Source organism: Rutilus rutilus (genome assembly GCF_951802725.1).
Source record: "Rutilus rutilus genome assembly, chromosome: 9".
In the NCBI taxonomy this organism is placed as follows: Eukaryota; Metazoa; Chordata; class Actinopteri; order Cypriniformes; family Leuciscidae; genus Rutilus; species Rutilus rutilus.
Window position 1 is genome coordinate 28,444,845 of NC_140223.1, and position 14,649 is coordinate 28,459,493.

Below are 14,649 nucleotides of genomic sequence, written 5' to 3' on the forward strand. Positions count from 1 at the left end.
TTGGCTTTGTAATTGCCTTCATGTTTAAATCAAATAAAACCAAGTGGTGATCTGAAAAACAGGTAAAATATCAGCATTCATCACCTTATAATTCCATGTTTTATCAATATAAAATCTGTCTAGTCTTGCCCCACTAACCCTATTCTCAGATGCTTTAACCCATGTATATTGTCTAATTCCTATTTTTTTTTCCTCCGAATATCAATCAAATTAAGCTCTTTTATAATTTTTGATAATACCACATTATGAGGTTCCTCCCCATTCCTATCAATTATAAAATCAACAGTACAATTCCAGTCACCTCCAATGATAACACACACCTGATCTCCAATTTTTTTAACAGCATTTTTTAGTTTCATAAAAACCTCCACCCGCTCAGGCCCAATATTTGGTGCATAAACATTTATAAGCACAAACACAGTTCCCTTAAAGGAGTCATAATGTAGAAATTTCACTTTTCCACGAGAATCAATGTATGTTATGATTGCATAATGATTGTACACTGGCCGGGAAGCTGATATTTAAAAGTGAAGCGTTTGTTTACCTCAGGGTTTGTAAAATAGGCCACGTGCACGCGCACGAAAAAACGAGATTTTGATTTCTTCCCCCTCTTGACGTCAAGACAGGGGAGGATATACCAAATATGGACACCGCAAACCTATGCCGCGGGAAGCCCGCCCCTCTCCCCCTCTCCCCCTCAGATTCAGTTTAGTCGACTCGAGAAAGATGGAGAAACCGAGTGCACACCTGAGATGCTCTTTGGTTGACTGCCACAAACAACATGCAAATGTGTTTTATCTACCAAAAACGGACGAAACTATCAGGGAACAGTGGAGGAAATTCATTTTTAATGACGCTGTCCCAACAACTCTTTCAAGTGGCGTATCGTTAGGTGTGTGCGCTAAACATTTTACACCGGAATCATTTACAAATTTGGGGCAATATCAGGCGAACTTGGCCTCGAAGCTCCGTTTGGGAAAAGGTGCCATCCCCACCATCAGGGACTTGCCAGAAATTGAAAAGGTAAAACTGTGTTTTTATTGCTCTACTGTGGTTAACAAATAGCAGCTAACTGCTAATGCGGCTATTGTATGTAACGTTACCTTCGAGGTAAACACGGGGAATGGACTCTACGAATGCTAGCCACATCTTTCCACTTTGTTTTACACTAGCAGCTACAGTAGTGACGGTACAGGAGTCCATGCTCAGTGGCTAAAACTGTTTAAATGCAAGTATGAAAACAATATACCACTAAACATTATTAGCCAAACTCATGCAAAACATGCAGTTTGAAAATAGCTTTCAGTTAGTGGGGCTTCTGTAAGAATGTATCTGGAAATGGTGTATTTTTTCTACGACCAATCAACGCGCCCCTCATTTGCATTATTATAATGACCGTCCACGACAGCCAAAACATCGCATCAGATCTCGCGAGACAATAATGCCTTTAGAAATAAGGGTCTGAGGGGCTCTGTGTTGATTTTTTTTCCACTTTTCTTTTTTAGAAGTGCCTGAAAGACTATAATAGAGCATTGGGTATCCAAGGTAACACAACATTATGACTCCTTTAAATTCTATATGCATTAATAATACCTTTACAAATTCTTCTACAACTAAAATATTTAGATTTAGATTTTTTGAGAATAATATGGCTACACCAGAACTCAAATTTGTCCCATGGCTTAGCACACATTTTCCTTCCCACCATCTATCCCATTCTGACTCATTTTCTGTATGAGAATGTGTCTCTTGTAAAAAAAACAATATCCACCTTCTTAATTCTAAATCATTCTGACACCATTGCCAACTTATTTCCATCCCTACCCCCATTTATATTTAAGGAGCCCGCTCTCAAAAAATCCATAAAAAGGGAAAAATATAAAGAGGACAGAAATAGAGTGAAAAGACAAAGAATAGCAGACACCCTGTGTGTTTTAATTATTTTGTGTTTGCCTTACTCTTTCTTAACTTCGTTAAGATCTTCCTTAACCAAAATCTTTTCTGCTTGCTAAGAACCTCATGACTAACGTTTCTTTGTAACAAAGTCATCGACACTATAAATTTCCCTATGTCTGGGAAGAAATCTTTGACTTCCACAGTCTTTCCAAAAGTTGTATCTAGAAAGTTATTTATTTATTGCAGTGTATATGTGTCCTCCATGATTTGTGAACCAATATCTGAAATTACAGAGAAATTATCATCATCTCCCATTTCAGAATCAGTACACATTTCAACACTGTTAAATACTTCAGAATCGTCAGTTTGAACCATTTCAACATTTATTTTTCCTTTGTTGACATCATCAGTCATCACACTACTTTCCCCCATTTTAGATGCATCATTTTGTCCAATAGAAATCTCGTTTTCATCAACATCATCTTTCTGATCATTAGGCCTACTGTCAATCAAATCAGCATTAATAATGTTCCTTTCCGCTGTAATCTGAGTTGGTACTTTCGCATAATTTGTTTCATCAGTATTAATCTGGACATCTTAATTTTTTTCTGAACATTCTCAGCAGTAGCACTATGTTCAGCTACCCCTTCCTGCCTATCATGGGCCTTATGTGGGCACGCCATTCTCTTATGCCCAATGTCCCCACACTCAAAGCATTTCATGCTACCAGTATTAGCGTAAACCACATATGTTTTTCCCTCGTGGCCAACTCTAAATGATACATCCAGCTCTGGCTGATTCAAAAACATAAACACTTGCCTCCTGAAAGACATAAAGTGCTTCAAAGCTACGTTTCTGCATCTCAGTGGAATAGTTCTAATCCCACTTGCAAACTTTCCATATCTCGCTAACGCTCTTTCAATTTCATCATTATGAATGAAAGGGGGAACATTAGACACGGTTATACGGGTCATTGGCGTTACCAGTGGTGAAATAATAAGAAAATCTCCACCTACCACAATTCCATCACTTATCAAATGATTTGCCAGTTCTTCCTCATTTGCAAACACCACTACCGCCTTATTCATCCTCGACGCCATAGAAATGTTTTCATATCCGATTAGTTCTCCAACCACCAGTAACACACCAGTTTTTTATACGTCTTTTCAGGACATTGTTTAGACGTCAATTAAAGATGTGCTACAGACGTAATTGTTAGACATCCAGAAGACGTCCTCACAGTAGCCAGAAAAAAAAGGTTTTTATACGTCTTTTCTAAACATTGTATAGACGTCAATTAAAGACATGCTAAAGACGTAATTGTTAGACATCTAAAGGCAGCCAGAATAAAAGTTGTATTAGACACGTTTTCTGTAGTAGAAATGTCAAAGAAGACTGTTAAAGACTAGCCTGGTTAAAACCAGACCATTCTCAGTAGTAACGGAGTTATGGTCTGGCAAAGCTAAGCTACATTAATAACTCATTTCCAAAGGGGCGTCACCAACGGACGTCGCTCAAATGCCTCTGGGCGCAATTGGATAGACCTAAAACCAATCAGAGTGATCGTCATCGTGTAAAGCCATATGCTGCGTCCCAATTCACCTAAGTTACACTACGCCATAAAAGTATGTACTCTTTTTGTGAAGAAAAGGTATTTACTTTTGAATGTGTAGCAAAAAAGTAGGCAAGCTTTGGGACATACTACTTCGTCATCTTTATCGGACAGATCTGTCGCGTGCATCCTGTCACGTAAACTGCCCTGTCAATCATCTTGTCACAGTTAAAATCCTCTATTAAATCTAATTAAATTTCCTACCGTTTCGGAGAGAAATGTAGTAGCACGTTCATCTGCCAGTCGGTCTTTCATGGAGACTGTCCTCAGCTGTTTGCAATTTGAATATAATAATGCATTTAAAAGTTGGTGCGCTTCACCAACGGACGTCGCTCAAATGCCTCTGGGCGCAATTGGATAGACCTAAAACCAATCAGAGCAATCGTCATCGTGTAAAGCCCGCCTCAACGTTTCTGATTGGTGCCTCGATTTGGACGGATTAGAAATCGGCTTGAATGGGCTCTTTGCCAGACTACTTGCAGAGCAAATCTAAATTTGCCGGAAGTTTGTCTGGGTTTTCCCAGGCTAGTTAAAGACCCATACTGACAGTGAAATCCCAACTGTGCATATTTGCAAGGATCCAACTTTAAAAAATGTTTACTTCAAAACAGTGGCAGTGAGTTAGTTCTGTGAGAAAAACCCAGTTACTCATTGTTAATGGTTGTCATGTCATGAAACTGCAGACACACAGACCATAGGCCTAAATAAGATTTTAAAGAATATTGATTATATTGAATGCAATAATTGCAATAAACTGCTTACCATTTTCCTGTAAACCAAACTGACCACTCCAATAAATCAACTATTTAAATCTCAAAATATATTTGTATTACTATTTTGTTCTGCTGGACCAAAACTTAACAGCCAGAACAGTGAAGTATAAATTAACACAACAATATAAAACTTAAAAGCCAGAACAGTAAAGTATAAATTAACACAATTTCCCTTTAAATAATCTATAAAATGTTGTTAAAACAGTATAACATAACAATTAACAAACCGTGGCTGCTATAAGGTCCACAAGATTCATTTATAGCCACCACCCCTGACTCTCCCAGGGGCATGTTTCAGATGATCGGCTGCCAAATGATATTTATTTGGGCCTCTGTTGCAGATGGGTCATGACAGCAGCTAAAATCAAAGCAAAAATCCACATGTAAAATAAATAAATACAAACGCCACTGTTGTGGTTTAGCTTGCAGCAGAGATACATAGTAGGCTATACATAACTGAAAATCGAGTACTCAAATCAATTAAATGAAATAGTTATTAAATCACAAATCAAGTAAAATTACATCAAGCCTGATATTAAGCATTCCACACACATATACACACACTGTAACATTTTCGCACACTCTTTGGTTTGGGTTTTTTTATGCTGGGGTGCCAGACAGGTTTTCTGTCATTAATTTAGTTCAGTACAAAAACGTACAAAGGTCTTGTGCAGTCTGCTTGTCTTTCACAAAACCCCTCACTTATTTGAGAAAAGAATTGCAATGCAATAATACCCCCCAAAAAACACTCTTAAATAGACCACTACTGCATTCAATATGACAAACAACTAGAATTTATTCAAATATGTATATTATTAAATGTCAACACAGTTTTAAATGTCTCAAAAATGACTTTTTGAGTTGAATAGGAAAAAGAAAAACAAAAATTAATTCACAAATTGTTCCCCACAAAGGCTACAAAAAAATAAACAAAATAAGCTCAAGTCACAAGATCAGCAGTAATTCCAACAGTTTAGTTCATGTAGTTCAATAGTTCACATAGTCATATAAATACATTTCCCCGATCAAAGAAAACAGTCAAAAAGTCAAAAGTCAAGTCACTTGAAAACAGTCATCCAGAACTGGCCTAGTAGTGTACTCACGACTCCGTTTTCTTTTAATAGTCTGGTCCACGTTTTTCTGAAACTTCCCAGACGTGAGTATACAGGCTGGAGGCTCCCAATCCGTCAATTACGCCCAGATTTTCGAACTGCTCACTCGTACTGTTAGCCCTGCAGCGTCTCAACGACCATCCGCTAGTCACACCATAACGAGGATACAATGCTTTCCTTTTAATGATCCAGAGCAATGAATCGCGGGAGTCTTCGAGCGGAGCTCCGCGAGTGCCACTCACTGCATTGCTTCCGGCAGCCACCTCAACTTCCTTGAGCAGCGCACGTCATCCAGATAAAGGTAACTGGCCTGTCCCCAAAACGTCACCATCTTCGTCGCTATCTTATGTTGACCACACATTCATATACTATATACACTGTTTTGATTTTTATGGATAATGAACTCGGATTATTTTACAAATGAAAGATTACTGATAACCTGGGATGAATGAACATTTAATTGCTTATTATATGACTACATCGTCACACTCCCCCCTCTTTAAGAAAAGCCGGCCATTAGGGTAAGGCATCAAATCAGATGTCTTCAATATTTTTCTCAGTAAATCCAAGAAACTCCTCCTCATCACTGTCCTCCTTAAAGATTTCTAGTAATAGATGTTGTTTTTGTGTTTCAAGTTCTCGTGCAGAGGGGAAGCAAGGTTTGAGCCTAGAGACGTGTACCACTCTTAAGTCTTCTCCAGTGTCCTCCAGGACGATTTCATAGTTCAGAGGTCCTAATTTCTGGACTATCCTGTAGGGGCCTTGCCATTTTGGAGCAATTTTTGCTGAAAAAAACTTAATTGCCTTGGAATAAGGGTGAGTGCGCATCCAGACTCTGTCCTTCTCCTCATACAACACTTCTCTCCGATTTTTGTCATAGTTACGTTTTTGACGTTGACGTGCTGAATGAAGTTTCTTCTCAACATACTCCTTCATTTGATTTAATTCTGCCAATTTGTCATAGCCAGAATCATCAGGAGACACATCTCGTGGTTGCAATAGCACATCCATGGGACCTCTGAGCGAGCGATTGAGGTTCGACTCTGCTGGTGTTACTCTTGTGGACTCATGGACGGCAGAATTAAGAGCAAATCTGAACTCTGGTAGGAGCTTGTCCAAATGTTTATGATTGTCACTGACGTACGAGGCCACCATCGTTTTGAGTGTACGGTTCACTCTTTCAGTGAGATTTGTCTGTGGATGGTAGGCAGTTGTCATTTTGCGTCCGATGTTCCATTTTTTACAGAGCTCCTGGAACACGGAGGAGACAAACTGTGATCCTTGATCAGACAAGATGTAATCTGGGACCCCCCATCGGGTTAGTATTTCTCTGATGAGTATCTGTGAGACAGTTTCAGCTGTGGCCTTGCGTAGACTAAAAAGCTCAGTCCAATGAGAATAGATTTTGTAGTCCACAAAAACTATCAGAAAAACATTCCCAGAGGAGCTCCTGGGGAATGGCCCCATCAAATCCACTCCCAGCATTTCCCATGGACGTTGTACAATGGTTTGTTGCAAGAGGCTGGGAATTCGACGACATTCAGGCTTGTAACGTTGACAAATGGGACAGTTTTGTACAAACTCTTTGACATCTTGGTTCAAGTTAGGCCAGTACACCAAAACTTGCAACCTTTTGAATGTTTTGAATCTGCCAAGATGACCAGCAAGAGGGTCTTCATGAAGAAACTGGAGTAATTGAGATCGGAGAGGTTTTGGTATGTAAACTTGGTACACAATTTTGTGTGGAAACTGGACAACTCTGTAGACTTTATCTTCTAATATGGAGAATTTGGTAGAGGAATTGACAGTGATTTCTCCTGATTCTACTATTTGTTCGTACAGATGGTGAATGTCTGGATCCGTCTGCTGTGCTTTCCAGATGTCATGATCGGTGATTGGCAGGTCCTCTGTTTTCTCGGGTTTCCCCTTCGACTTCAGAGATAAAGCAGTAGAACAAGTTAGAAGGCCCGGTTCATTAATGTCAACAGGGGCTCGAGACAAAGCATAAGGAACCGTATTATACTTCCCCTTCCTATACTCCACTGTGAAGTTGAATTCCTGGAGTCGAAGAGCCCACCGAATTAGACGAGTGTTAGGTTTCTGTGTTTTGAAGACCCACATCAAGGAAGAGTGATCAGTAACGACTGTGAAGAATTTTCCTTCCAAGTAGTACCTCCATTTTTCGAGAGCCCACACGACTGCCAAACATTCTTGCTCGGTGGTCGTGTAATTTCTTTCTGCCGGATTTAAGGTACGACTGGCAAATGCCAGGACTTCCTCTGTGCCCAGTCCTGTTTGCTGCACGAGAACAGCTCCTAGGCCGACCTCACTTGCATCAGTGTAGATGACAAATGGTAGATTCAGATTAGGATGTCCCAACACAGGTGGAGACACAAGGAGCTGTTTTAGAGCTTGGAAGGAAATTTGACACTGCGAAGTCCAAAGGAACTTGGCACCTTTTCTTTTTAAGGCATTCAGGGGTTCAGCCACTTGAGAAAAGTGCGGTACAAACCTATGATACCAATCAGCCATGCCTAAAAATCTCTGGACTTCCTTTATGTTTTTTGGCACCGGAAACTCTTGGACTGCTCTGGTTTTTTCTGGATCTGGCTTGATGCCTGTATCAGACACAATATGGCCAAGAAACTTCAGAGAAGTACGGAAGAAATGTGTTTTCTTCATATTAACAGTCAGGTTTGCCTCTTTCAATTTATCCAAAACAGCCTGGATGTCCTGGAAGTGCTGTTCTATTGATGAAGAGTATATAATTATATCGTCTAAGTAGACGAAACAGTTCTTTCGCTGTAGCTCTCCCAGGACTCTCTCCATCAACCACTGGAAGGTCGCTGGTGCATTTTTGAGGCCAAAAGCCATGACCTTGAAATTGAATAACCCCTGATTGCAAATGAAGGCAGTTTTATCTCGACTTTCCTCTTCCATTCGAACCTGCCAATATCCACTGTTGAGATTGGAAAAAACAACAGCACCACTCAAGGACTCAAGAATTTCCTGGATTGTAGGAAGTGGATAGGCATCTGATTGAGAGACTGAATTTACCTTTCGGTAGTCCACGCAGAAACGGTAACCACCCGTTTTCTTGGGAATCAATACCACTGGAGAAGACCATGCTGAGGAGGAAGGCTCGATGACATCAGCAGCTAACATCTCATCAATCAGCTGTTTGATGACCTTCTGTTTCGTAGGAGAAACGCGATAAGGCTTTTGTCTTATAGGAACATCTTGAGTAACATAAACTCTGTGTGTCAAAACACTTGTTTTACCCAAAACATCTGTGCAGACATCAGAATTCTGTTTGAGTTGGCTCAGAAAACGTTCCTTTCCTCTCTCATCTAAGCAGGTGTTTTGGCACGCTACATGCAGAGGGTTTGGTTCTTCCTTTGAGGTACCAGGGGGAAGCGCAGAAAAAAGAGCAAGAGGGAAGAATTATGCCATTCATGGAAGTGAAATTTCCAGAAAATAATATTTTTGATCAGGATGAAACCAATAGACATTGTTCCGGATGTCTATTTGCAGCCCACTGAAGAAAAGATAGTCTAAACCCAACACAACAGGAAAGGCAAGCATTTGTGGGGCTAGGACAACCACTGGTAAGGGAACAGTTAATGTTTGTACTGCAATTTGTACTTCACCCCATCCTAATGGTTGCCGGGCTCCTCCATCAGCCAGATAAATGGGACCCTCAGTCCAGGGTCTGAGCTGTTGAGTGTGATAACCCATGGTTGCCCACAATTTCTCATTTAACAGTGTATATGACGATCCTGTGTCAACCAAAGCTTGGCCTTGCCAAGAGTCAATATTTACAGGAACAATCAACTGCTGAGGTAGAGATGTGGAGAAAGGATGAGCAGGTGAGTATACAGACTCCATATGAGTGACAGTGCTAACAGTTGGATGATTATCATGGTTACCATTAACAGGATTGGGACCTTGCTGACCTTTATAGTTTTTGTTCTTAACAGGCCCACCCTGAGGACAAGAATTCGGAGCGTGATGTCCTTTACACCGCCAACAGAAGGGAGATTTAGAGGAGTCCTGTGATACTGAAGCTGGTACAGGGTTAGCCAACTGACTTGGAGCAGGATTACTTATTCTGAGTTTCCAAGGTTTTTTCCGTTGTTCATACTGCAATTGGTTTTCCTTGTCTTTTTCCAACTGTTGCCCAAGACGGACTAGACCATCAACAAAAGTAACTCCATTACTTCGAAGTTGACTTGCCATCTGAGGATTGATGTTCTTCAAGATTAACTTAATAACTTCATCCTCTTCAATTTGTGGCTTCCATCGTTTGCACAGAGCTCGGTACATGTAAGCAAAATCTCTTATGCTCTCACCTTCCTGCTGTACACGTGTTCTTACTCTCTCCGCTAACTCATCCTCGTAATCTTCTGACAAGAAGGCAGCAAGAAACTTTGCTTCAAACTCCTGCCAAGTGTTTGTCTCAAGTTGAGCAACATCCCACCAGTCTCTAGCTGTACCATGCAGCACATTCCTGAGTGTTGCTATTAATTCTTCATCAGAAAGAGGGTGGAGAGCCATGAAATCCTAACATTTCTCCAGAAAGATCAAAGGATCATCACAATCTTCTAGTCGGCCAAAGCATGGGAACTGGATTTTCACAGGCTGCTTTCCCAAGAAACGTCCTCTACCTTCAACAGTGGTAACCACTTCACTTGTGGAATTAAGCTCAGAGTCACCCAGACCATATTGAAATGTTGAATGGAGTCGCTGTAATCTGGTGCTCACCACCGGCATTTCCGCAGCAGTAGAAGCAAATGGTGATGCAACTGTTGGTACAGAAACATTGGCTTTTACTGAACTCTGCTGTGATGACTTGAGAGCTTCAATGTCTTTAGCTAATTGATGAAAATGTTGTATGCACTGGTGGAGTTCATTCTGTAAATTACTATTTGAACCTGTCTGAGCAAAAAAGGTATTCATTTGTTGAGTATATTGATCAGTGGTCTTTATATGAGATCCAGAGTATTAGCCATTGGTTCCATGACTGTATTGAAATCCTTCAATACCTCTGCATGATGCTTCTTTAGTTGCCAGTGCAGCATGTTATTAAACTCTTTCCTGAAATACTCAAACTGATTACTCATAAGCTGTTTTATTTCTGTTGTTTGTTTCACAGATGCAGTATCCACATGCAAGATGAAAGTATCCATAATGTTTTTCAGCTCTCCAACTTCAATAAACAAGGTGTCTTTTAGACTCTGGTATTGGGTTCTGGTCATTTCACTCAATTGCTGAAGAGTCAGAGTGTCCATAAATCCAGTTAATCCTAAAGAGGGCTGAGAAGGTGATATTGGGGGTCTGAGATCAAAACTTCCTGTTAAGTCCATATCTAGCAGAGTGTGTTGAGATGAAATGGCCTGAAAACCTTCCAAGGTGCTGCTAGGGAGGGTGCTAGGAGGAAAGGATTGAGTTCCATCTTGATCTAAAGCCATAACATCCATAAGATCCTCTTTAAAAGTCTTGGTTGGAGTTTGGTTTCGATCTCCCTCCATTTCCTGGCAAGACCTGCTTGGAGATGCAGCCATTTTGCTTGAAGAATTGGGTGTTGTTTTTAGTCGTTTGAAATAAAGAAGGTCTGATTTGAGTGCATTATAGGCCTAAACTATACATTATTCTCTGTATCGAATCATGTTATCTTATTACCCACCCCAGCCCCTGATGTTTCAGGCTCAGCCCCTGATGTTTTTAAAACCTAGAAACGCCCCTGCACAGCACACACAACATGGGGACAGGAGAGCTGTCAGTCAATACATGTGAAAACAAACTTGCATTACTTATTTGAACATCACCTGTTGTAAATTTAAAAGTAATGAATACTTTACTAGTTACTTGATTACTTTTCTGATTACTTTTTGATTTGCGTTACTTGCATAATTACACCCAACACTTATTATTTGTCATAGTAAAAGGGTGGTAAAGTTTAACACTGTGACTTTTTTTATGCCTAATAATAAAGGTCAGACAGCATAAAAATGTTCTTTGTATTTATATACAAAAAAAGAGAAAGAGGAAGTTTTGGTGATTAAATAAACATAGTACTATATACAGTAAACATATAATAGTATACTTAATTAACAGTAACCTATTACAACGTGGTTTAAAGATTGTGTAAAACAAGTCAATGGAAAAGAAATATATTACAAATATATGAAATATTTTCCCAAAGCCATGAGAATATAATAAAACATCTGTAGATTTCCCATAAAAAGCATAAACAATACAAAACATTTTTATCATCCCAACCAGTTTAGACGCAACAACACTGACTCAACCAATGGCATGAGTTTGGGGTAGAGCTATCTGTTAGTCCAACCAATGGAAAACAAAGGGAAGAGAAACCTGCTTGAAATGTCATTTTAATGGTGCATGAATTACACCTTTGGACTGACTTTAGAACAAGCAAGTCTTTGAATCGCTGCTTATCTGACATGGGATGAGGGGTTCAAGGCGGCAAAGTGGAAAGCTTCTTAATATGCTTTATTGGATCACTTCAGACTAATACAAGGAATGAATATCTCTGAGACTGATTTTCTAAACGCTTGTTTTGTTGTCCTGGCTGCTGCCAGTTGATGAGAAGGTTGTGTCATTCATCTTGAGACCCTGTGATTCTGAAAGGCCTGAACAAGTGGAAGGGTGAGATGATCGGAAAGGCAGATGTTCTTCAGCAAACGCTGTCTCCAGCACCAGCAGTAGAGACTGTTTAAGCTTCGTCTTAAACTCCTCACACATGAACACATAGAGAATAGGGTTCAGACAGCTGTTGAGATGAACCAGGCAGTTTACGAAAGGTCCTATTAGTCTTAGTACTTTTTCAAAGTCACTCCACTTATTCTCCTTTGCAATTACGGTGGACAGCTGTTGAACATGAAAAGGAAACCAGCATATGAAAAAGGCCATGATCACAGATATGATGACCCGGAAAGGCTTAAGCTTCTTCCCCCTTTTGAGACGTTTGGCACGCACTCCGATAGCAATGTATGAAGATGCAATGATCAGGAAGGGGATGAGAAAACCCATAATAAACCTGTATATGACCAAAGGCTTGAAGGGATCTGTATAATAAATGCACCGGTTATCATTTACATAGCGGTTGATGACAAAGGGGATGCTGCAGAGGATGGATAAAACCCACACGAATGCACAGATGATCCTGGCTTTGACCAGAGTTCGTTTGTTTTGAGCCCAAACAATCACCCAGGTGGACAGGCATCGGTCCAGGCTGATAGCGGTCAGCAAAAAAATGCTGGCAAACATGTTTAGCACCGCCACAAAGCTGAAACACTTGCACAAGAAGTCACCAAAGTGCCAAGCCCTCTTGTTAAAGACAGTAACAATGTAGAGGATGATGATTAAGATGAAGATGAAGTCTGCAATCGCCAAGTTGAGAAACCATATGGAGTTGACGGTCGTCTTCATTTTGTAGCCAGTCACAAATATGACGAGCCCGTTTCCAACGATACCCAGAGCGAAGACGACAAAATATATGCATATATTGAAGATTTCAATGCTTGAAAAGGCTTCCATCTGAGTTGCATTGGTCCCATTCACTGCACTCAAAAAGGCTGCATTCGCTGCAAAAAAAAAAAGAGAAATCAAGCTTTAAAAGAAAGTCATAACATTTCTGATTCTTTCTTTTGATTTTGAATTGGTTGAAAACTGAATTAGAAGTATTCATTCAGAAAGTTGTGTATAAAGCTGATGAATGTCTGTAAAATAATTTTGGAATAGTTATTACAGCTCTGATTTTAAGTATGAATCTTATTATTGTTGTTCAAATTAGAACCTTAGTTACCAGTTCATTGTTAATCATGCTCAAGATTAGGCTAAATTGTATTTAATGAATAATCTCATTTTATTTGTCAGAATTATGGGGAATAAATGTTTGCAAATTTGGAGATGATGATAAAAGGAGTTGCTCAGTCTTACCATGATGCCACCAGGGGGCATTGTGTCCTATATTCTCTATAAAATGCATGATGTGTGTATCTTTTAAGGAGTATTTTAACTAAAAAATATGATCTTAGCTTTTAAAAGAATAAACAAGAGTACTTATAACCCAACAAAGTATTTTTGCTGTCTACAGCTTAAATTGTGGCTGGTAGGTTAATAGACTGTGTCAGCAAAATTTGTTGCACAATTCACATGCAACATAAGACCACAAAATTGAACATTGAAAAGACTAAATATAATTTTCCTGCTTTTCTGGTCTCAGTAATGCTTTCAGCCAGTTTTGCATTAACGCAAATACATTTTGTATTTGTATTATACATTTTGTATCTGTATTAAGCAGTAAATACAGTTGCAAAAACACACATCCTTGATGACCACAGCTTTTTAACCAATATTGATGTACACGGCATGTATTGCACACGTGACTGAAGTCTCAAAAACTAGCCAGAGACACAATAAATATATTTTATCTTAAAATAGTGGTTTACACTGATAAACAACAGCAGGGATGGATGATGAGATCTCTTTTTGACTTCTGTTGGATTAGAGTCTAAGCTTTTTACTCAACGCCATGCTGCATAATCTTGATCAAATCAGCAATTCAAAGAAGTCAAGATAATGAACTCAACCAAAGGGTGGAGGAATAAAAAATGCATGTCATTTTGAAAAGGCATTGCAGAAAACATAAACTGCCCACATCACCCACTTCTTTTCACAGGGCATCTGTCTCAATAAAACAGAAATTAGCTTGCTATATAATATTAGTATAAACATAGTTATAGCCACAGGAATATTGCATAGATGTAGATTCTTACCCATTTTCAGTCCTTTCCTTCTGTTCTTTCTGCAGGTGTGTGTTATTAAAGCTCACAACAACGTCTTCACATGAACAATTGGTGGTTGTTTCCCCTCTTGTATGAAAGAGAAAGTGGGGTGGAGTGATGATGCAACAAGGGAACTATGCTTCTGTAGAAAACTATTTTGAATATCAGCTTTCAAAGGTTAAAGTTACAGTCTTCCATGGCAACCTAAAATATAATCATATACTTTATTAACATAATCCAGATAATAATTAAAAAAAATACAAATGTTTATGACAACAGCAACTAAGAATTAAGGGCAGAGCAGATAAATATAGTTCTGCACTTTGATATTGGTGTTTTGAGCATGATTAGGGCCTATAATATTATGTAAAAACAAATGCAAATTTGACGTGCAACATTCTATTGATAATCTTTCTTCATGAATGTTTAAAAGCAGTCCAGAG

The 14,649-nt window shown here is 39.3% G+C and overlaps 1 protein-coding gene across 1 annotated transcript; it reads right to left on the bottom strand.

The window, feature by feature from the left end:
* Positions 1–11,597: 11,597 nt before the first annotated feature.
* Positions 11,598–14,285, bottom strand: LOC311297080 (C3a anaphylatoxin chemotactic receptor-like). Its single transcript, XM_084419189.1, has 2 exons — positions 14,198–14,285; positions 11,598–13,003 (listed from the first exon to the last, which is right to left on the bottom strand). The coding sequence occupies exons 1-2, from the start codon at positions 14,199–14,201 to the stop codon at positions 11,964–11,966; spliced, it is 1,044 nt and encodes a 347-aa protein (XP_084275315.1). The 5' UTR covers positions 14,202–14,285; the 3' UTR covers positions 11,598–11,963.
* Between the last annotated feature and the right edge of the window lie 364 nt (positions 14,286–14,649).